General features: G+C 52.9%; 7 protein-coding genes across 7 annotated transcripts; 2 read left to right on the top strand and 5 right to left on the bottom strand.

Moving 5' to 3' along the window:
* Window positions 1-9,877: 9,877 nt before the first annotated feature.
* M406DRAFT_294383 (N-terminal nucleophile aminohydrolase) lies at window positions 9,878-11,098 on the bottom strand (the record flags this gene model as incomplete). Its single annotated transcript, XM_040919135.1, has 3 exons — window positions 10,953-11,098; window positions 10,654-10,878; window positions 9,878-10,528 (listed from the first exon to the last, which is right to left on the bottom strand). Exons 1-3 carry the CDS (start codon window positions 10,953-10,955, stop codon window positions 9,878-9,880), a joined length of 879 nt encoding a protein of 292 aa, XP_040773611.1. The 5' UTR covers window positions 10,956-11,098.
* Window positions 11,099-11,563: 465 nt separating this feature from the next.
* Window positions 11,564-13,223, bottom strand: M406DRAFT_263748 (uncharacterized protein; the record flags this gene model as incomplete). The annotated part of the gene is made up of 5 exons (XM_040917613.1): window positions 11,564-11,769; window positions 11,865-12,011; window positions 12,086-12,581; window positions 12,712-12,906; window positions 13,029-13,223. 5 exons carry the CDS (start codon window positions 13,221-13,223, stop codon window positions 11,564-11,566), a joined length of 1,239 nt encoding a protein of 412 aa, XP_040773610.1.
* A 371-nt stretch (window positions 13,224-13,594) lies between these two features.
* Window positions 13,595-14,556, top strand: M406DRAFT_323637 (uncharacterized protein). The gene has a single exon (XM_040919793.1). It carries the CDS (start codon window positions 13,687-13,689, stop codon window positions 14,254-14,256), a length of 570 nt encoding a protein of 189 aa, XP_040773609.1. The 5' UTR covers window positions 13,595-13,686; the 3' UTR covers window positions 14,257-14,556.
* Window positions 14,557-14,812: 256 nt separating this feature from the next.
* On the bottom strand, window positions 14,813-16,275 carry M406DRAFT_72613 (uncharacterized protein; the record flags this gene model as incomplete). Its single annotated transcript, XM_040925555.1, has 2 exons — window positions 14,813-15,972; window positions 16,083-16,275. The coding sequence occupies 2 exons, from the start codon at window positions 16,273-16,275 to the stop codon at window positions 14,813-14,815; spliced, it is 1,353 nt and encodes a 450-aa protein (XP_040773608.1).
* A 700-nt stretch (window positions 16,276-16,975) lies between these two features.
* M406DRAFT_72612 (uncharacterized protein) lies at window positions 16,976-17,974 on the bottom strand (the record flags this gene model as incomplete). The annotated part of the gene is made up of 2 exons (XM_040925554.1): window positions 16,976-17,514; window positions 17,641-17,974. 2 exons carry the CDS (start codon window positions 17,972-17,974, stop codon window positions 16,976-16,978), a joined length of 873 nt encoding a protein of 290 aa, XP_040773607.1.
* A 1,382-nt stretch (window positions 17,975-19,356) lies between these two features.
* Window positions 19,357-20,950, bottom strand: M406DRAFT_93017 (uncharacterized protein). The gene is made up of 3 exons (XM_040926239.1): window positions 20,390-20,950; window positions 20,118-20,317; window positions 19,357-20,030 (listed from the first exon to the last, which is right to left on the bottom strand). The coding sequence occupies exons 1-3, from the start codon at window positions 20,812-20,814 to the stop codon at window positions 19,507-19,509; spliced, it is 1,149 nt and encodes a 382-aa protein (XP_040773606.1). The 5' UTR covers window positions 20,815-20,950; the 3' UTR covers window positions 19,357-19,506.
* Window positions 20,951-21,653: 703 nt separating this feature from the next.
* On the top strand, window positions 21,654-22,828 carry M406DRAFT_347603 (uncharacterized protein; the record flags this gene model as incomplete). Its single annotated transcript, XM_040922313.1, has 2 exons — window positions 21,654-21,954; window positions 22,183-22,828. 2 exons carry the CDS (start codon window positions 21,654-21,656, stop codon window positions 22,614-22,616), a joined length of 735 nt encoding a protein of 244 aa, XP_040773605.1. The 3' UTR covers window positions 22,617-22,828.
* Window positions 22,829-23,171: the final 343 nt, after the last annotated feature.

The following is a 23,171-nucleotide window of genomic DNA, read 5'->3' as shown; positions in this document are numbered from 1 at the left end:
GTAAGAGATGGTCTCTCAGGGTTCATGGGAAAAGAGAGGGTAGATGTTCCGGGGAAAGCCGTGCGCGTGAAGTGAGATATCGGCCAAGCAGAGAAGGTTGCAAATAGCACACAGACGCTGGAATCAGAATTGCTGGAACTGAAGAACTGAAGAAGATCACTGGAACCCTAATCTGATACTGGCTTCTTCAAGTCCAACAGGAGTCGACACCATTTAGGATCGTGGCCGTAGTAGGATGTAGGAGTACGGAGACGTCTTTCTCAAGGCCCTTCTCTGAGAATGTGGTGGCCCTAGCAGGATTAAGGCACACAGTTCGACTGGATGAGCGCGCGTGTAGCAGCAGCAGCAGCAGCAGCAGCAGCAGCTGTGGCGAGAGAGAGAAGGAGTGGAGTCCTTGCTGTTGGCACTGCTGTTGCTCCTGCTCAAACCAGGGTTAGTGGACACTCCGCATCCAGACGAATGTCGCAGGTGGAGTAGAGATGAATTAATTCGTCGGCAGCAACCTGGGGGGGGGGGGGGAACGGAGGGAGGAGGTGGGAAGGAGGAGGGAAACCACAGACCGGAGTTGAATCTCAACGGTCGAATTTGTGGTGTTGAGAGAGAGAGAGAGAGAGAGGAAGGAAAGGTGACGTTGAGGGAGTCAGGACAAGTCGAAAGAGGAGGGAAAGAGTTGTGAGAAGATACCAAGGCAAGGGCTGCCCAACTACCTTTATCGAGAAGCACAAAGGGCAACGAGAGCAAAGTCGTTGCCAAGGACGAGAAGTATCAACCAACCTGGATTGCTTTTGGAAGTTCACAAGGTTAGCCTAGAACAGGGCATAACTGCAAAAGGTGAAAGGCGCTACAAGGTGTCATGGCCTGGCACGCTGAACATGTCTTTGTCTTGTCCATGTGGGGCTCAGACAAGGGTTGAGTATCAGGGGGCCCTTGGCCACACAGCAGGGTACAGAGAGCTATGGCAGGGGCCAAGGGGGCCTGTCTGATAGCTCTGTTGCTTGGGCGACTCTATGCTTGCCGCAGCAGCAGCAGCAGCTCTGGTTACAGCCCTCTCTCAGCAAAGAGCTCTTGCCGCCAGTCAAAGCCTCGTCAACGCAAGGGATGCAGGACAGATCTCCACCCCTCCGTCTGGTTGCTCGGCGAACTACACGATGGATTGCACTGACAAGGGCTTTTCCCTTTCCAAGCTTTGTTTGCAGATGAGCACTGTGGAAGCAGGAAACGAGAATCGCTCCAGGGGGGGGGGGCTTTTCTCCAATTCAACCCTCACATCATCACCAATGACGAAGTTGTCCATTGAGCCTCGTCTGTCAATATCATAAGGGAGGGTCTGTATGAAATGACCACTGGCAGTCTCTGAAAGGAGCTGGCGGAGCCTGGCTTATGTTCCCCAGATTCCTCCCCCATTTTCAGCACCATTTGCTCCGGAGAACCAATCTGGTGGTTCGCCTTCAGATTCCAGAAACACCAGCTAGTCGTCATTCATGTCTTGCGGCTCGGGAACCGCCATATGAAAGCGAGACAGACACCAGCCTGGGAGAGCCGCAATGAGAAAGGAAGAAGCAGGAAAAAAGGAAAATGCTCGGGCTGTGGAGCTCACTCGCCCTCGCCACCCGAAAATCCTATCAGCTCTCGTCTGACGGTTAGCAAACTCCTTACGGCAGGCGGTCCACAGCAACCAGAGTCCTTTTCGTAAATCTCATGCTCGTCGACTATGCACTGTTCAAAGCTCCGGGCAAGGCTAGACAGGCAGTCCAGCCCTGATTTGGGCTCGTGGTCGGAGGAGGGAGTCTCTCAGAACTCAACAGCCAAAGACTTTGTGGAATTCTGGGTATTCTTCCTTCTCATGCGGCCAGAGAAACGGCCCAGGAGGCCAACTCAGATGATTGATCAGGCGTTTTCCTCATGGTACACTGCGGTTGCAGGTTACAGTTGTCACGGTTATGCAGCCCGCAGGCCCCGTTTTGTTCTAGAAACAACAACCGAGCTTGTTTCTGCAGCAACAGCTCGCACAGTCCACATGAGCATTGACTCCACCAGTCTTTGGAACCTGGTCATACAGTATCATGCATACATATGCGCTGTCGTCAATCGCGGCGTGCTGAGAAAGTGCTGTCGGCTATGGTATTCTGGATACCACGATAGCTCAGACGAGTACACTCGTTGCTTCTCCAGTCATCTGGCCCGCAAGAAATGTTTGTCCGGCCATATGTCGTCCAGCTCACATCAGGGACTGAGACACTGAGCGGCAGCCATGACCTCGCAGATATGAAGGCCCAGGACAGAAATCTAACCAGCTTTTCCCGTGCCAAGGTGCCTAGGACCTGGCTGGCATGCTGGCTCTGTAAAATTGGGCAGATCAGGGTACGTCCATGCAGTTATAGCCGGTGAACCCTCAACGTCAATCACGGCAATGTCCGCAGAAGGTTACAGTAATAGTGCCGTACCAAGCTATCTGCGTTTTTCAAGTTCCCACGACGGACTCGTGAGATCTCATCAACCTCCTCCAGAGGGATGGATGATACACGGCGGTCAATCGCGTGTTGGACACTCGCTATAATATGTCTACAGTTCCCGAGTTTCTATACCAGGCCTGATCTCAATTTCATGTCAACCCGGCACCGCAAAAAGATAAGAAAAACAAGTCCGGCTATAGTTGAAGCATGATGCTCTTTCAGCCCTGTGGACTGACTCGACAGGACGGATCATTCGATGCAGACCCCAGCTTCCAACTCCAGCGTCCAATCCCGGCGGAGACCTGATATTGCTTGGCTCCTTTGCTGTCAAGTTCTAACGAAGGACGAGAAAAGAAAGAAGTCAGAAAGAAAAAGAAAGAAGCCGGTGCAACAGCGAAGGGGACCCATTCATGACGCTGGCAATCTCCATACTCGCTGGCCTGGCTGTTTCCACGACGACTGAACTGCAACTTGGTCTTCCTACTCGCTCCTCACTCTCCGGAAACCGCCAACAACCGCTCGCTGATGCTGCTGGTAGTGGCTCGGGCAACCTCTATCTCAAAACTGACCCGCTTTCGGTCTTGTTTCTGAGCAGCGCTCGAGGCCCGGTGGTTCAAAACAGACCCATACTATGTACTTACGAAGCTGTACTCTCGAAACAGGCAAAGATGTCGTCACTCGCGATTCCCTGCCAACCTGCTGGGCAACAATACAGACATACCATAGTACATACAGCCTCCGGACCCTGTCGGACCAGCCGTAGGAAAAGGCTGACTGGTTCTTGTTTGGTGTCTTTCCGACATCCAAGACGCAAACGATGGGCTTATTTAAGTGCAAGCTTCCAATCAGGATCCTGAGGAAGCTCAAAAGCCACACACACACTTGAGCGGCCGACGGAACGCGCCAACGATGCCGGTAGATCCCGCGTAAAATCGTCTCTTTGCCTGGTCTCTCCCCCGAGAGAAAGAGAGAGAGAGAGAGAGAGAGAGAGTAGGAGTCATTTACCATAGTATGTACCATAGTAGTATGGTACAGAGAATGTGATCAGCAGGTCCACATCCGGGAGGAATCTAGTGGCAATATTACACTACACGACCCTCCAAGAACGAAGCAATAAGATCCGGATTGGTCTAAGAAAAATCCAAGAGCAGCTATGGCTCTTCCCGCACTGGGAGACACCCTGACAGCCACGCGCCCACCATCATCTAGTTCGTTCCGGAGAGGTTCATGGATCCTCCTCCTCGCGTCCTGCGACAAGGAACGGGCTTCCAAGGCTGCCTGCCTCTCAGGCTCATTTTTGGGACTTGTCTCAATTATTCCGATCCCACGCTCAGCTGGTGATCTGTCGGCCAGGCCCCGACGTCATCCGGGCGGTCAACCGGTGGGTGATCTTATCCCCAAGAGAAATCAAGGCAAACAACAGGGCGCGTCGACGCGCCCATGGAGCAGTAGCCCACTCTTTGGATGCCCTTGCCTGGCCCACCGGGAACTGGCAGCCTTATTCATCTTTTTATTCTATTACTCTTGACATACAAAGATCTCGATGAAGTCTCTCTCTTCATGAGACTGATCACGTCTCCAATTGTGGATTTTCATCTTTTTTGCGTGTCAACATCATCATCAAACGTACGATCTGCGGTGTCCTCCTTGTTTTGTTTACTTTGTATCCGGATCCGGCAGTCCGGCTTGCGCGTTTTCTTGGCTGGCCGACCGCGTACTCAAAGGATGTATCAGCACAACGACACCGCTGGTTCGCCAGCCAGTAAGCATCTCGATCAGCCGTACGAGAAGCTTGCTTTAGCGCGCTGAGCAGGGTAAAGCAACCGCCAATGATGCATCGTGTGACCCGGCTGCGTAGTGTGTCGTGTGGTTGCGCTGTCCGGCTTCGAGCAAGCAAGCAACCAAGCAAGCAACATCTACTAAAGTACCAAGTGATACCAAGTACGGTACAAAGGACAGGGCAGAGCAGGCTTATTCCCTCCCCCGTCTCTTCCTTTCCATCCATCAACCCCTCATCGGCTGAAACGCCAGAGCTTCAGGGCCTGAAAGCTCTTTCGGCTTGGGTCAATCTGTCCCTACCCGGGGGTGGGGGGAAGGGGATATTTTGCCCTGCTTGATCCCCTGGCTGCTGACTCCCGTCTGGATCCTACAGAATACGATGACCGAAAATCATTCGACAGAACTACCTATTGCTGCAGGATTTTTCTTCTTCTTCTTTTTTCCCCTCTTTCTTTCAAGGCTTGGCACTTTGACCAGTCGATCTGCATCTGACGTGCAGATAGCAGCAGCCATAGGGGAACAAAAAGAAGTGCTCCTACCGAGTCAATGCACAATACGCATGATGATACGGTGACGGATGGAACCACTTGGGCGCGATACCTTGTCGATGGCCTCAATCCCGCGGGCGACGCAATTCCCGAGCGAGCGAGGTGTGGAGCTCATGTTGCTGGCCAGACAATCGTGTGATGAGTCCCTGCATGAAGAAGCGTGTTTGAGGAGTGCATGCCGCAGGTTGAGCTTTTCCGTCTTCTCCTTTTTTATTTATTTTCTATTCTCTTTTACCGCGTTTTCTTTCCTCAAGCCTGTCCACAGAGACCTTTCTTTCTCTTCTTGTTGGGGTTTAACACGAGCGTCGTGTATGGGAGGTGGGCTCTGCATTTAGACTGTCTGTCCGCCTGACTTCCCCGCTCACACCTGGACACCCAAGCCACCGCACAATCCGAGCGCCAAAGTAAACAAAGAGGGGGCCAGTCACGTAAATAATGCGTCAACCCTAGCATGCTTACCCCCGTCGGGATCCCGTCGGGTCTGTTCCTATCAGCGCCTGGTCATGTGATGAGAAACGAGGCTTGAGCATTGTCGTCGGCGTTCACGTTTCCACGACCACGATTCTATCTTGGGGAATTAAGTGTATAGGATTTATACGACAACTTGGATATATTTGCTGATCTGGGTATGATGGATTGACTTATTATTTTCCATTGTGATCATCTGAACCTGGTCTCGTCTCGGCTTCCATTTCCAGGGAGCATCTTTCGCCGTCGCAAGGCTGAAGGTGAGACATTGGCCTGGCGGAGATGCTGCCTGCACATGCACAACTGAGGCCTGATAATGGGACTCTCTCGTGAGCAAATTAACCCAAGCGATCAGTATCAGCAAATACTACCTTTATGGAGGTCGTTCTTCTTTGGTATCATTTCAATGCGTCCAGCCCCGCCCGCAGGCCCCGACGTACAACGCGTAATTGGGATTTGGAAGTTAAATCAAGTCCCAAGAAACGAGGATCACGAGAGCAAGATTCTGGGGCTGGGAAATGTATATGAGTGTGATAAGATTCGCAGTCGTAAAGCCAGCTCAGCACTGCGTGAGGATCGAACTCCGGGTGCTCTCTTCTTGAAAATTGGGTTGCAGATGATGAGTAAAGTATTGTGGGCTGCCGGCGCCAGTACAATTTGAGTGGAACAGACGCTGCGATCAAAAACAATGAACCGCAGAATAGATATGCGGGTGCTTTGGTATTAAAATTGAGCCCATAAACGCCTTATCATTCTATTTAAGATTTCTTGAAAATCGAAGAGCAAGAATGCGGAGAAAAGGAAAAGAAGGAAGAATAAAAAGAAAGAAGAAAGGGAGGGGTGTCCAACCTTTGGACATGGAAGCACAAGTTCCTTATGTAATCCGTCATAGCCGATTCTAGGCCGAGGCCGAGATCCAACTTTTTTTTCCCGACAAAGAAACTCTCGACGGAGAATTGAGGACTTATACACGAGAAACACCTTGAATCACTATCTGCCCTCCTTCGGGGAGCATCCTTTCTGACAGCTTCTCCAACACAACAAAGTCTCGACGCGACACACACAATATGGCTCGCCAGAAGAGAAAGCACCAAAAGGAGAACCCCAACTCAATTGAACCCTCAAAGAAACGCATCAAGACCACCGACGATGCGCCTGACACCCAACAACAACAGCTCCCCAAGCCACCGAGTCTTCAACCCAAGAAGAAGGCCAGTGGCGCTCCCGCCAAGCCACCCTCGAAGAAGCAGCTTCTATCCGACAAGTCCACGTTTCCAAACGAGCAAGACCGCACGATAGAGGCTCCTCTCTACGAATACCTGGGTAGCGAGGACAGCGATGAGCGTCTGCAGGCTGCCGATGTCATTATCTCGAAACTCCTCGACGGCGAGGGCGTGTCCGAGTCCACTCTCGATAGGCACCTCGAGAAGCGACTGTTCCGAGGCCTGGCGAGCAGTAGGAAGGCTTCACGGCTGGGGTTCAGCGTCGTGCTGACCGAGATCCTGCAACAACTATGGGGCGAGAAGGACCTCTGCGGCCAGAGGTACAGGGGGTTAACTTTCAACTTCGTACTCGAGACACTCACAGAGAGGACGAAGCCTGTGGGCAACATCGCTGGCCAGGAAGAGAGGGATCATTACTTTGGCCAGCTTTTTGGCATCGAGTGCTTCGTCCGCGCCAAAGTTCTGTTTGACGATGTCACACGCTGGCACACCATTCTGGACCTGCTGCTGAAGCTCTCCAAGAAGAAGGTCTGGCTGAAGCCACAATGTGCCTGGATCATTGTGCAGACGGCGCCGCAGATGGACCAGGCCATTGCCGAGGAGACCCTGCGGAAGCTCGACGGTGCCGGGTGGGCTAAGAGCCCGGAGGCTGTTGCGCTGACAGTGATATTCACCGAGCGGTTCCCCAAGATCAAGCTACCCTCCAAGTCGTGGCGAGACTTCCTGTCATCAAAATACCTGGGCGAACTTCCTGCAGTCTTGAAAGACAACAGCAAGCAGGAAGTGTATGGTCAGGACACCGCCGAGAAGCAGAAGCAGGCGAGCTGGACGGCACAACTGCATTTTGTCTGGGATATAATACTGACGCACTACGTCAAATTGGCTGCTGCGAAGTCCAGCAATGCTTCTGAGCAGTTCAAGCAATTCTGGACACGTGTTGTGGACCAAGGTTTCTTCTCCAAGACAGCCAGTGAGCCGCAAAAGTTCACGGGCTTCATGATCTTTCAGAAATTCCTCGAGATGGGACTGTCATACCCCCATATCATTGACAACCTCTTTTCACAAAATCTCACCATCTGTCTGATTAACCAAGCCGCGATAAAGGACCGCTATCTGCATCGGGCCGCTACCAAGTCCCTCAAGGCGATCGAGCGTGCTGCCGAGTCGGATCCAGATATCGTGCCCGTGGTCCTGCAAGCGCTTCTTGGCAAGCATGGAGTTTACAACTTTGACCAAAAGACCAATGGCAAGACTGTCGACAGGCTGCTGCATTGTTTGAAACCGGATCATTCCTCGGAGGTTATCAAGATCTTGAGGCGGCTTGTCCTGGCCTCTGATGGGTACGTTCTTATACACATATCACATCATCATATCTAGCTGAACACGATGCTGACTTGATGTTCACAGAGAAAACCCCGACAACCATCTTCTGGTTTATGCAGACTATCTCTTCCGCCTAGCAACCATGGTGTCGGTAGAAATAAATGCGAAGAGCACAGCAACCTCGTCCATTGGTGGTACAGCCCTGCAGGAATTCTCGAAGCTCGCGTATCCCAAAGCCGGTGAAGCCGTGCCTGGCTTCAACGACAAGACAAAAGTCATCCTCAGGCAGCGGCTCAACTCAGCCCTGGCCAAGTTTGTTAAGCGACCCGAGGACTTTAGCGAATTTTGCAGCGCTATCATGTCGATCGACTCGAGCAGTGTCGAGATGGACGACGAGCTGCAGGCGGAGCTGCTTGAGGCACTCGAGAAACTTCAGGAGCTGACCAAGCCGAAGAAGTCCAAAGATGACAAGAGTGGAGCGTACCAGGGGCTCGCTCTGTTGTATGCCGTGGCGATACTGCAGCTCTACAATGAGGAGCCCGATGCGGTGGAGATTCTGAACGACTTGGCGCAATGCTACGAGAAGCTCCTTAGCAAGCAGCAGGACGACGATGCTGACGTTTCGGTGCTGCTTGTCGAGATCCTGCTTGCCATGGTCGCACGCCCGTCGTCACTGCTGAGACAGACCGCGGAGCGTGTATTTGAAAATTTTACGGGTCTCGTGACGGCAGAGGCATTAGCACTTCTGACAGACACCTTGGCAGCGGACGAGAACGCTGAGGGTCTGCGGGCTCTGTTTGACACGGATGCAGACATGGAGGATGCAGAAGAGGCCGGTGATGCAGAAGACGATGACGATTCTGGCATTGCCTCTGATGTTGAGTTTGTAGAAATAGGAGGAGCTGAGGCTGAGGACGAGTCGAACAACGAAGACGACGAGGATGAGGAAGAAGCAAGCGAAAATGAAGAGGAGGACGATGAAGAAGATGACGACGACGAAGGTCATGATGAACAATACAAAGACCTCGACGACGCGCTCGCCAACCTCCTCAACAGCCACCGCCTCGACAAAGATAAGGACGCCGAATCTTCAGACGAAGACTCAGACATGAGCGACTCCGAGATGATGGCCCTGGACGAGAAGCTCTCAGCAACATTCAAGCTGCGCATGCGCGACAGCAACAAGAAGAAGGAGAACCGGGATGCAAAGGAGACTGTCGTCAACTTCAAACACCGCGCTCTGGATCTCCTAGCCATCTTCGCACGCAAGGAGGCCACCTCTCCGCTGGCATATCACATCCTGATACCGTTGCTGCAGCTGATGCGCACGACCAAGACGAAGGACCTGAGCAAGAAGGCAGGTAACATCGTAGCAGAGCTGCCCAAGGCGCAGAGGAAGGTCAAGGGCAGCGAGGAGGACGAGGGACGACGCCAGGAGACCGAGGCTGACCTGGACGATTTGGAGAAACTGCTCGAGGAGATCCACGAAGAGATGACCAAGGACGACTCGCATGCGTACGCGAAGACTGCGTCGACAGCCAGCCTGCTGGTCGTCAACAGCCTCCTCTCCCGGGATGTGGGCCTGTTCCAGTCCATCTGGGACCAGTATGGTGGGCTTGCGATGCAGTGGGCCATGCGCGGCGGCTTCCAATTCTCGACCATCATCTCGGACTGGACGCAATGGATACAATCGCATCCGACGCTGGTGGCAAAGGTCATGCCCAAGGCGTCCACGGGGTCGTCAGAGAAAGGAGAAGAGGAAGGGGAGTGATGATGCAAGTGCGCAAACGATCTGTAAATCAATCTTCTCCTAGCCTATGGAGCTTCCAATGTAGCACAGAGTCCGAAAAGGGAAAAGATGTCATTATTCTATCATGCCTGTTTTCGTCGACTTCGGTTCCATGCTGGTGATACAAGCGCTGATGAAGATGCGATTTCAGCACACTCATCAACTGCGAGACTGAGACAGCACACTCAATTCTGTATGCAGACCTGAGAAGCTCCCGGCCTGAGTACGTATTGCCTGAGCTATGTCTCCCTGCCCCCCCCCCCCCCCCGGGAAAACTTCCGCCTGGAGACAGCCTCAGTCCTCCTCCATTTTGTCGTCATCCTTCTTCTCGTCCTCCTCATCCTCGTCGTCCTTCTCCTTTGCTAACCGGAGGGCCTCCTCGATGAGTTTCTTGGGGACCTCCTCATGCCGACCCTTGGTGGGGCCATCCTGGCCGCTGATCCAGCTCATCTCCAGCTCGTACTCCTTGTCCTTGTTGTCGTCGTGGGCGGTGTGGATGATGCGCGCGGCCTCCTTGACGGCCTGCTCGAGGGTGATGCCCTCCCCGCCGAGGTCGAGCTTCTCCAGCTCGGCCTTGGCGGCCTGGCGGCCCTTGCCTGTCGCGGCGCCGTAGTAGCCCCAGTACATGCCCGAGGGCTCAATCATGTAGAGAAAAGGACCGCCGTGCTTCTTGTCCTGGACCTTGCCGCCGGCGCCGCACGAGGGTCCTGATCCGACCTGGCCGTCTACGGGCAGCTCGAGCTCGCTGTCAAAACCGCCCACGATGGCAGTGATGCCGAAGGGGCGGACGGACTGGTACAGGGTGTAGGCCTGCAGGTAGCCGCCCATGCGCGAGGCGAGGTCGGCGGTCGTGATGGGGGCCTTGAAGTTGTCGCGCCAGGAGCGGGCCTCGTCGCGTGCGCGGTCGATGAAGTGTCTGCCGTCGGGGATCATGCCGGAGTAGACCTGGAAAGAGAAGGGGAAGGTTCAAGAGCTGTCAGCCTTTCGCTTGTCCTATAGATCATGCGACGTCCTTTGCAAAAAGCGAATGGGAGTGAGTGTGTGTGTTTATGCGGATGGTTCCAACGTACAACGCCCAGATGTCTGTCAACAGTTGCAATCCTCTTGTTTGCGCCAGCCTTTAGCAGTTTGGATGTGACGACCTTCTCAACCGCCAGGACCACGCCGTCTTTGCACCGGATGCCGATGGATGTGCCGCCATTCTCGACTGCCTTCACAGCGTACTCGACCTGGAAGTTTCGGCCATCGGGGGAGAAGATGGAGTTGGCGAGATCGTAACCGGTTCCTATCGACGTCTGTGGGCCCAAATGGTAAGCCTGTGATACTGGAGGAGGGGCAGCAGCAGTCTGGTTGATCTGTAATAGCTTACCATTGTGATGGTCGGTCTGTGTTTGAATGAGGACGCTTCGAAAAGAACAAATGACAAGGGTATGATGTTCGTAAAATGGAGGTGCGAGAGTCGTGTGTGATTCGTGGAGAGGAAGAGAGAGAGATAGAGGACTGGAGGGAAAAGCAGTTTTGGGTGATGATGGTTGGGACTTGGGAGCTTCAGACTGACGTCCAGCAACGCAGCTCGTAACGCGCAGCTCCCAGCTGCCTTGAAGTGTGGCGGTGCTACCACGCACTGTGGCTTGAGTGCCACTACAATATGTATACCCCCCCCCCTGCTGTGGCTGGGGAGATGCCTGGCTCAGGGTCAGGGTCTGGCGGCTTCCATGTCTTTGCGGTTAGCGGCAAAGGGAAGGAAGGACTTCGGTTTGTATTTCTCTTCAACCAAGTGTATATTCATGTGTCATTGTAGTCAGATCTACGCGGCCTTGAGTGATGAAGATGGGTCACAGCATGGATAAAGCACAGCATCTCAACAATGAGATTTTTAAAATTGTGCAGAATGTTGTTCATCTAGCAACCATCGAGCTGTCCATATCATGATGATACTGAGGCTATGGATGGGAAACAAGATTCTTTCGCAGACGCACATCACTCCTCGACAGGCCTTAGAAGCTCTCCTTCACACGTGCCAAATCCGAAAAGCTTCTTGCCTGTTTCTGGTTCACGACACCAGCCCTCTATCACTACCCGGTCCCCATCCTTCAGGAACGATTCTGCAACATCTTTGGGCGCGGAAGACAGGTAGTTGGATGGACTGGTACGCTCAAAGAGGCAGCCAAGCCCAGTCTTTTCCCCTTGAGAATTCGTGCGCTGCTCGGTTCTCAGAATCCACAGGTGGTTAATACATTTTTAACCTGCTAAAGATTAAGGAAGGGAAAAAAGCATTGACTTACGTCACTTGAAATCGTCCCAGTCCCGAACAAGTCTCCAGCTGCTAGTCCTTCACCAGCACTGGCAAGGTGCGTGAGTTGCTGGAAAGGGGTCCAGTAGAGTTCCTTGAGATTGGTCTCGCAGATGGTATACGAGACATCATCTCCTGTGTCAGATGCAATAACGTAAGATACACTGTCCCGATTATACAACTTTTATCCTTTGGCATGGACGACGTACGGATGATCTTGGCAGAGAGCTCAATATCGAATGTCGCTCTCGCCTCATGAGGATAACGCAAATGGGGCAGCGGCTCTACCTCTTGGTCCGCGTGTCTGGCGCAGATGCTTGCCTCTAGAGCCTCCACGGTGACTATCCAGGGTGAGATGGAGGTTGCTGATCCTTTGGAATGAAAAGGACCAAGCGGTGCCATCTCGAACAACTGGATCTGCCGGGCAGACCAGTCGTTGAGCAGCACGAAGCCAAACACCTTGTCACTGCTCTCACCAATTCTCAGCCTCTGGCCCCGGGACAGGCCCTCGGAAAGAAATACTCCCATCTCGAGTTCGAAGTCCATATGGGTTTCTGGCTGGAACATCGGCTGCCGCTTCTCTGCGCGTGGATGTGGGAAGATGCCGTACGGTCTGTGGACTGGCGTACCCGAGACTACCAGCGACGACGTTCGTCCATTGTAAACCATAGGGGCGTTGAACCAATTGGGACTGATCACACCGTCCTGGCGCAATACCGCTGTACACTGTCGACATGATCAGATGCTAACTATCAGGGCGGACGGCGTTCATTTCGGTAATAACTGTACAGAAGAGGCGGGCGAGCACAACTGGAGATCGTCGAGAGACACGCACATTTTTGGTATGCTCCAAAGAGCAATAGAAATCGGAAAAGTTGCGAGTATCCATAGGAAAATGGTTCTCGATCTCGTTGAGGGGTATAAAGGCCGGATAGGCATGCGCTTCTTCCCCGGAGAGATATTCCGTCAGCCTCTCGCGCGCAAGCTTTCGTGAAGCCTTGGGTAAAGCGGCGAAGGCATTTAAGTATTCCTATGATCATCAGTTAATAAACCATGAAACAGCATATCTCACTTCACCGATCTTCAAGGGTGACATTTGTTCTTCTTCTTCTTGTTTCAACCTTATCCCGACAATGATGTATGATGACTTACACGCGCAAACAAGTTCTCGTCTAGGCCCGGTACGCCCGCAAAGATGCCGTCGGCATATAGCACGCTTAAGTCGACTGCAAAGGACCCTAGCGTAGTGGCGCATCGCTTGTTCTTGTTCTCTGTGGAGGTGATGACGCCGTACGGGAGATTGTAGATAGTGAAAGGACTGTCTGGGTCAGAAGTGAAGGACGCCATCTTTACCAAGTAAGTAGGCAATAATGTAGTGACTTTCAACGCTGCAAGCAAGCAAGGACTTCAAGAATTATTGATCGTGCTACAAAATGCAATAATAGCCAAGAATATGGCGGTAAAACTGGAGAGCTTTGGCTTCATATACACCTAACGATGACACGATATTGAATGAGAGAAAAAAGGTCGTGACTGGGTGAAACCTGGCCATCGGTTAATAACTGAGCTCTCTACCCCTCCTCTCCTTTGACTACATACCGGTGCGGAGACTTACGGGGTTCACGTATGCAGGAGTGGCTGCTTACACGTAATTAATATGCCGAGAAGGTGTAATAAGGGTTCATGATTCCTGTCCAACGTCTCTTCTTGTCGATCATCTCAAGTCTCACTCACTCTACACACGCACACAGAAAAATCCAGAATCTGACTATTTATCCTCCTTCCTTCTTATTTCCAATCCTCCCTAATCATGGCATCCTCGTCATCCACGGGCCAGCTCTCGCCACTAAGTGCGCAGAAGCGCTTCATCACCACGCACGACTCGGAAGCCAAGGCCGTCGTGCAGTCCGCAGACGCCTTCCAGTGGCAAGCCCTCGACGGCGACAAGATGGCCTTCAGCGTCGTCTACACAACCTCCCAATTCCCCGCCGACCTGAACAACGAGGCCGACATCACCGCCCACAACGCCGTCATGAAAAAGGGCCCCGGCCTCGTCAACCCGGGCGGGACGGTCATCCGCTGCGTCGACTTCGCTCCGGGGTACCGCTGCGGCATGCACCGGACGCAGAGTCTAGATTATGGGATCGTGCTAGATGGGGACATTGATATGCTTTTGGACTCGGGCGAGGTGCACCACATGAAGGCGGGCGATGTCGCTGTGCAGAGGGCCACCAACCACCAGTGGCTGAACGCCTCGGACACGAAATGGGCGCGCATGATGTTTGTGCTGCAGGACTGCCAGGCGCTCGAGGTGGGAGGCAAGACGCTTTCAGAGGACCTGGGAAAGGATTTGAATTTTCTTCCGCCCAGCCGCCAGTAGCTTGTGAGACTGTTCACTCATTGCTATGAAGAGAGGGCTGGGTAACTTCAGCATCGTTTGCTCATCAGAACTTGACAGGACACTGGTGCAAGTCTTACGAAGTTTAAGTATGTTTTCAGGTCTGATGAGCACTGCTCGTCATTTGATGTGGTTCATCTGGTGAACTATCAAGAAGGACACAATCTGGACTACTAGAAATCAGCCAGTCTGTTTTCAAAGGGCGCTTGCTCTGAGAGGGACTTAGGAAGCGGAGTAATTAATTGTGCTCGTGCAACTCGCTATCTTAGGAGGTCATATTCCAAATCATTGGTCTCCATTTTCCAATACGCAGTTCTCACAGACCCCTTTGAATCTCTGAGAAACCTCGGCTTTAGAAAATATCCTTCAAATGGCTTCTGGATAACACTCGAGCAGTTAAGGGTATGTTTTGAGGATTCCAGACTTAAGCACAAATAATACGTCTCGCTGGCAAATTACACTGGTTCTACTAGCCATGCTTACCGTTCCGCTATCACACCAGCTGCATGGAAAGACTGATTTAAAAAAAAAAAAACCGTCAAACTTTGATCCACACCTTGCAACCACACTCGTTTATCCTGCCCTTCTCCTTCTCCTCCTCTCTTCGACGGTTCAAATTCTCCATATCAGACGAGGAAAACCTTCTAATGTCTCCTGAGATGGTCCTGGAGTGTAACCTCTCAAGAAAGACCTCCGTCATTGTGCTTTGATGTCGTTTCACGAAATGGGTCAGCTCGAGCCCACCGAGCTGAAAGTTGCCGAGGCGGAGTGTTTCCAAGTGGGCGATGTGGACATCGGGCTGAAAGACCATACCAAAGGGCACCGGTATGTGCTTCTCGTGCCAGCTTCCCTTCATGCTGGAGGTGACATCGTTCAACTGGTCCAGCATGATGTGTTTAAGACTGGGCATCTTCTCCAGCACCCTCCACAGTTTCTGCCAGGCCATGAGCCCGGTCAGCATGGGGACGGTACTGACGGCCTTCCTCCAGCGGCGCTCGGCGGGTCCTCGCTGCCACAGCTTGAGCGTGAAGTTGGTCACCTCCTGTAAACATGGAGCACCAAGGCCATACTTGCGCCGCGTGAGCACATGGATCATGAAATTGTCCACGTTGATGATAGCGAGACTTTTGAGGCGAAACGAGCACCACCTCAAAGCCTTGAGGAAACTCACGATGCACCTCTCGGGATTCCGCTCTGGGTGCATAAAGCCGTAGACAGGAAATGTGAGCCTGACACACGGACAGGGCGGTTCGCGGGAGGAACGTAGGCCTTGAGAAGCGACCCACGTCTCTCCGCGCTGTCGCCAATACTCAAACGGCCCGTCATTTGGTATCGTCTCGCGGCTATTCCCTGGCGGACCGAGTGTGACGTCCTTCAGGGCGATCAGCTTGGGGAGGCAGGCCATGAACAAGTCGTAATCACGACCTGTTCTCACGATCTCGGACTGCTCTGTAACAAAATGGAGAAGTTTGGCGTATTTAGTGCAAATCGGCTCTGCCTTGTCCAGCGGACTCGCCGATATCGTGCTCGGCGCCTGATCACTGCTCTGCATGATGCTCATTGCAGGTGGTCTACTCATGGTGATTTGTATCGCACGGGTGTCGAAGACCACAGACTGGACGTAGCGTGCAAATACTGGGTGATTACAGACTGCTTCGAATTTGCGGAAGCTCTCTCCGTTGACGTAGAGCTTAATATCTGTGTGAAAAGAACGTTATGTGAGCTAACTTCTCTCCATCCAGTGACGCGGTCATTCTTGTTGTGGAAGCAAGAGGGAGGGAGGGCAATAGAGGGGCACCAGAACAAACGTCGGAACAGCGTGCGTGCGCCAACATCGGCGAAGTCCCACTTGACCAGGCGGATGGACCTCTTGTCTTGGAGGGGTAGCGAGGAGCAGATCTCCTCCAGGGTCTCGATGGGCAAGTCGAGCAGTGTTGGCCTTGCCAGCTCCGACGAGATGGTCTCTCCCTGTTCGGAGGAGGCCAGGGCGGGTGTGGCCATATTGTGTTTGTATGGGTATTGCTTTGGAAACAAATGAATGTGCTAGAGTGTATATCCTGTAGAAAGGTTCGATGAATTATACAAATCAATATTGTATATGTATAGGATTCCAAAAACTGAACAACCTCCCGGGCCAGGAGGTGACGGATTTTGATGTTGGTTAGCACGAGAGGAAGGGAAGTTGGTGTGCGAATTAAGTTGCTGTTCGATACAAATAAATTACCACAATACACAGTTTTTTATGGAAAGATTTTGGCAGGTAGATTCTTTGGAGTTTTTATGTCATTTTTTCATTATTGAACAGTCGAGGACGTACTTGATGTTGCCCTAGAGATATTGGGCTGATGAGTAGCGGCAGCCTGTAAGTACTTCATATAACTAACGAGCCCTTAGTTCTTAGTCTTGAATCTACTTTCCAATAAGACCAGCGAGCTTTGACTACTAATCGCCAAGTAGCCGATGAGTTATCTTAGCCCTTTCAGAGTGTGAAGATCGTCTGTCAGTAAGAAGGTACTCCGTCGCACCTTTCAGCCAAGATGATCCAAGCCCTCCAAAATTAATCTAAAGTCATGTGAAGTGACTCATTCTCACCATTTTTTTTCTTCTTTTCTTTTTTGTCTTATTTCTCTTCTTTCCTTCCCTTCTCCTTCTTCCTCCTGCCATAATTAAGTAGACAGACAGGCGACGTTGTTGGCCATTCTCACATCATCTCTGTTCTTTGGCTGACAGGAAGTTCCGTAGGCTGCACATACAACTCCCCAGAGTACGGGGGCTTCGAGGGGTCCGCCATATACACAGGGGCGCGGTTTGTGGAATATTCCTGCTGCACATATGGCGCAGAAGCTCTCTTGCGCCGCAGGAGCAAGAAGACCAACGCCCCGAGCGACGCGATAAGGGCAGCCCCCAGCGCCCCGCCGACTGCACCGCCCACCACCGCCGTCTTGTCTGCCGGACAGTTGGCGACCTCGGATGTGCCGTTGGTGCTCGAGCTCGACGTGGTGGCCGCCGCGCCACCTGCCACGGCGGTGATGGTGACTGTCGACGCCGCGGTGCCGCTGCCCACCGTCGCGGTGGCCGTGGCCAGGAGGAGGGTCCCGATGTCTGTCGTGATGACGGCCGAGCTGTTGCTGCAGCAGTTGGTCGTCATGTCTGTGTCTGGGCGGCAGCAGTACACGCCTTTTCCACACTGGAGGACGTTCCATGCTTGTACAGAGGAGCCTCCATCCCAGTTTGAAGTTGCTATGGGTTTCATCATCAACATACATTGAGCAGCAAGACCGGTCTGGGGTGTTCGGGTGTGGAAAGGAGAGACAACAACAAGAAGAAGAACAAGGGTGGAAAGAGAGAGAATAAACAAGCACTTACCATCGGGGCAGATATGAGGACAGTCAGAAGACAGGCCGGTCTTGTCGGTGCAGCCGTTCATGTAGATGAGCCCTCTGTAGCCTTCCATCTGTGCATAGCACAACCCTGACGACATGCAGATATCCGACGACGCACCCTTGTTGTTGGCACAGCAGGCGCTGACCTCTGCGCTGGCGTTACATGGCTGGTATGAACTGTCTGTGGCATCACTGCCGTCGAGGTTATAACACGCCGCGCGTACGCCTGCAGGGCCGAAGAGGAGGAGGAGGAGGAGGAGGAGGAAGAGGGAGACAAGTAGGCTCGCGGGAGCCAAGGAGAGGCTTCTTGGGCGCATTGTCGATCAATGCGCGAGGAGAAAGGGTATGTCACAAAGGGAAGAGGGGAGTAAGATAGATAGATCTTCAATAGAGCAAGGCTAGGTATGGCAGACCACTTCTTTCCCACCTTCCGGCGCCAGACGCATATACATATGACAAACAAATGGAAAAAAAGAAATAAAAAAGACAAGATGAAACCCGATGAGCAGCGAAGGATGACAATGTGAAGTATAGATTTGGCCCCCAGCGACGCAGCGGACCATTAAAGTATACAAGCCGCGTGCTAGTATGCATGTCAGCAAAAGAGGGAGAAGAAAAGACAAAAGAGAGCCTCCAGCCGCATTATGGCTTCTTAAAAAGTGATCCTCCGCTTCAGCTGGCTCGAACCACCAAAGCACAAATTGGCTGTCTCCTGTGCCAAGGGTTTTACCCTGCTCCTTCGCACTCCCGGCAAGGCTCGCGAGTGGTCAACTCGGAGCTGGGGGAGAGAGAGAAAGAGTCTCCATAGTAAGCAGTAACTAACGATGCACGTTCATCAAATATAGAGCATAGTATGTAGTACAAGAGGCGAGGAGCGTAACACTGCAGGCGTTAACGTATCCTCAGATGATAATCCTCTACGCAGCACCTTCTGATCTTACAGTTCTGATTTCGACGAGCACAGCCCTGTGTATGGGTGAAGAAGAGTGCTCAGAAGAGCGAAATTCCCATACTTTTTCTTCCCTCTTAAGCGAGCACCACAAGGTGGAGCCCAAGTTGGGGTTACACAACATTAAAGTTAAGGATCAAGGTTGTTTTACTTTGATAAATTATTGGCTGGGGAGCGGGTGGATTTGAAGAACCATACAACAGCACATCAACTAAGAGGATGATAGGAAAGCCATGTTCGCTCCCTAAGCGCCGAACCAGAAGTCTAGACTGCACATTGTCCACAACCACTACCCAGATTCCCGGAGCCGCGCTGGTAGGGCTGGCTTGAGCTTGAAAACCCGACCCGTTCACACCCTCTTCTTCTCTATGTATTTCCTGATCTACATCTTGAAGTCTAGACTGTGTGCCTCAAACATACCGCAATGGAAAGCAGGACAGAGGTTCCGGTTCCCCCTATTAAGAAGCTGAAAAGTCTCAGATTTATGCGGTGCAAGTAGCTGGGGCAAGGTGGAACCTTGAATGTGTCAAGGTGACCCGGAGAATTGACTACCCTCGTCAGGCTGCCTCAACAACTGAAAGAGGGCCATGAGGTGGTCATCCTGGCCTCTCAGCAACCTCACTCAGCTCAAGATTCCCCCCACGGATCGAGGACCCCACCCAGGTGTCTCCTTGGCTACACACATACACACAGAGGCAGGGTCGGCCCCCCAGTCAGCAAGCAGCGCATGTCATGTCATCAGACCAAATACTTGTCAACGTAGAGCAGATGAGTTCTATGTAGTGGAAAGGGCCGTCCGAGTGACGTCCCCCTTTAAACGCACTTTTCTCTTTTTCCCTTTCTGTTTTTGATATCTCCCAAACCCAAAAACGCCCGACCGTATGCCAAAAGGGCCCTCCTTTACTTCTCAAGAGCCGAAGCGGGAAGGGTGGCCACCTTCTCCTTGAACAGCTTGTCAGCACCCGCCCAGACGGGGTCGGTTCGCCAGTCCTTGAGCTTCAGCAGGTGTGGCAGCAGGTCGTTGCTGAACGCCTCGCTGGCCTCTCTCGGCAGCAGCGAAGGCAGGTGGTCGATGCTGATGACGGACAGCGTCGGGCCCTGCTCCAGCTCCACGGGCACGGTGGGCTTGTCGAACGTCGTGGCAATGTTGTAGATCGGCACAGGGTTGAAGGGGTTGGTCGTGTCGGCAGAGACATCGCACACGACGGAGAGCTTGCGGTCTGCGCCGGCGGCCTTGAGCGAGTCGGTGTTGACAAAGTGAGGGATCTTGGACGCCAGGTAGATGCAGTTGACGAAGATGTCGCTGTCGGTGATCTCCTGGAAAGGGCCGCCCTTGGCAGTCTCCGCCATATCCCACTTGACAATATTCTCGTCTGGCACGCCCGCACGCAGACACATGTCGACTGCTCCCTTACCACAGCGGCCTATAGACATGGCACCAGTTAGCATCCATCTGCTCACAGCAGTCACCACGAGGTCGGTCAGAGAAACAAATTCTGGCTACTACTTACCAAGCGCACCGATGACAATGACCCGTGGCAGCCGGCCCACCTTCTTCTCTCCTTCAGCCAGAGCCTTCTTGACATCCGCAATCAACTCGTTCTCGTTAGGATACGAGGACACGCTCGGGAGTGCCTCGGAGGCGGGGTGCGTCAGCTGCCACGCCCAGTTCTCCAGCGCGAGCGCAGCACCGGCGAAGCCAGCATGGTATCTGTATGGGTGCCCCCGTGTCAGCCTACTATTGCAAAGCAAGATGTGTATTCATTCCGATCTGGGTCCTTACCCAAAAGCAGCTACCCTCCTCCCCGTTGTGGGATCCGCGAGAAACTCCAGGTCCAGAAGCGTGCCGCCACCCCGGGGAAACCTCGCCAGTACCGTGTCCCAGCTTTCCTGGCCCTTGTAGCAGTGTGCAAACTGCACGTGAACGTGCTTGAGCGGGAAGCTCTCCTCGCGCAGCTCCTTCAGGCCGACGATGATGTGGTCGGCGGGCGCATCAACCCATGACTCCTCCTCGACAATCTTTGCGCCAGCGGCCTCGAATTCGGCGTCGTCGAAGATGCGCGTCGTGCCGGACTTCTTACCACAGCCCTTCTCGACATGGACTTCGTACCCGGCATCGATGAGGGCCTTGGTGGTAGACGGGGTGAGCGCAGAGCGGTGCTCGAGGGACTTAGTCTCGGCGCGGAGGTGAAGCACGGTGGGTGCCATCTTGAATTGTCTTGAATCGAGGAAGAAATTAGAAGCTGGAGGCGGAGGTTGATTTTCTGTGATCAATTGCTTGGTTCAGAGGCTGAGGAACCAGATTTATGGCAAGTGAAAAGGAATTGGAACAGTGCTTCCAAGCTTAGGAGCAGCTTATGAAAATGTATCGAACGATTGACTCATTCCCTAACCCAGTCCAAGATCGCAGCTATGAGATCAGAGGCTGCGCGCACACAGCAGGTTCGACTCAGAGCTGGCTACCCCTCCAGAAAAATTCCCCACCGCCCTCCGATAACCGGGCAAGAGCACCAGGAGGGGGACAATCATAGCTAACACAGGAACACTGACCACCAGCACTATCAAGCTCCCCTGGCAGCCCACTAATCTAGAACCAATTTAGCGGAAAGGCCCTCAATCTCAGGGGTCCTCAACTACCACAATAACAGCCAACGGGGCCTCTTCTACTAAACTGTACAACACTTACATGGTACTGTATGTACCATTAGTATTGGGGTATCTTTCCGCTTGCTCAGGGTCCCCCTCTGCCACCGCCCCAGCCCCACGATTTCCCGGACCCCAGCTGGAGGAGCTCCTTTCTCCCCAGCCAATGCCCTTGGCGATCTTAGAACTTTCTTCCTCCTGCATCGTGAGCTGGCCGCTGGAGCTTGAAGCAAGAGAACTGAGTGAGCATTGGCTGCTTTTTTGAATTCTCCCCAAATAAATCGGACCCATCGTTCCCACCGTCAGCCAGTTTTGTGATCATATCCGATCTCAGCCTTATACACAGGCACCGCAGACGCTCAAACCCCACTGGCCTGTTTTATATACGTTTTCCTTTCTGCATCATGGGCATCTTCGACGACACCGCCTCTGTCATCTCCCGCAAATCCTCCCACCACCACCACTCCTCGAGCCGCTCCAAGGACAAGGACAAGCACAAGCGCAGCAGCCTGTACTCCATCTCGAGCCACAAATCTCGCTCGCGGTCCCGGTCCCCGGGCGGCAAGTCCATCGCCGCCTCCATCTTCGGCCTCGGCGAGGACGAGGAGCGCAGCAGACACCGTAGCTCGCGCCACGGTACTTCGAGCCGGGCGGGCGGCTTCTTTGGCTTGCCCAACGTCTCGACTAGGAGCTTCTTTGGCGGAGGTATGTCAATATTGTTTTTGATTATTATCATAACTCTGTGCCTTATTGTGTGTGTATGCGTGTGACGGGGCCCCATCTGTTTCATGGGCGAGGAGGTCCCCCCCCCCCCCCCCGAAAAAAAGGAAAAGACAAAAGAAAAAGAAGAAACAATATTGGCAACGAAGAAACGTAAATTTTTAATACAAATTGAACAATTGAACTAATAATCGCCCGCCTCCTTCCCAAAAGACAAACACCGCTCCTCGACCTCGTCTTACCGGCGGTCCCCGCGCCCCAGCTTCTTCACCCGTGCCTACAAGCAGCTCAAGCGCCTCCTGCGCGACCTGGTCTACTATGCCAAGCGCCACCCGGTCAAGGTCTTCACCCTCGTCGTCCTGCCCCTCATCACCGGCGGCGCCCTCACCGCTCTCCTAGCCCGCTTCGGCCTGCGCCTGCCTAACGGGCTCGAGCGCATGCTGGGCATGGGTGCCCGCGCCATGAGCGGAGACAGCATTGGCCTCGTTGGCGAAGCCGTGCGCATGGCGAGCGGCATGGGCGGCAGGGAGGGGAGCGTCAGGGTGGAGAGAAACAGCTGGGAGAGGGACATTGGTGGTGGCTTTGGTGGTGGTGGTGGAAGCTGGGGTGGAGGCATGATGAAGAGCGTGAGGGAGTTCTTTGATTGAGGAACCACGCCCTTTCTTGACGTTTGCGTTTTCCTCATGCCTGCTTTTTCCCCCTTTTCCTTTACTTCAAACTTCCTCCTTTCTTTGGAAAAAGGACGATGATCATGATGAATGATATGACGATGATAAATAGGCCGAAAAAGAGGGGGCCACTTGGGATATATATACTCTTCAGATACTACGTTCATACAATAGATTTTTTTTCCTTTCTGACATCACTCACCAACTCAAAAAATACTTCACAGCGAGTAACAGACTTATTTGTAAGGAAAATTAACATTGCAATTAATATACTTGTTTCCGTTCTATGAATTGTTTCAATCAACAAGTCCCGTCACTACTGAATGCTCAATATACCCATTCTCCCACAAAACCTCCATCCAGGTCAAAATTGAGGCGGACATGAGAGGCCCCAGGGTATCGTGAAAAGAAAAAGAGGAGAGAAGACGACGACTTTGACAACTCAAATCACTTGTTGCTCTTCTTCCTGCGGTTCCCCCCAGATCTTCGCTTGGGAGAGGCTTTAGGGGAGGCCCTCGGAGAGGGTGCACTGGA

The sequence above is a fragment of the Cryphonectria parasitica genome (assembly GCF_011745365.1).
Source record: "Cryphonectria parasitica EP155 unplaced genomic scaffold M406scaffold_7, whole genome shotgun sequence".
NCBI lineage: Eukaryota > Fungi > Ascomycota > Sordariomycetes > Diaporthales > Cryphonectriaceae > Cryphonectria > Cryphonectria parasitica.
The sequence above is the reverse complement of the archived record's forward strand: the minus strand, read 5'-3'. Positions and strand labels throughout refer to the sequence as shown.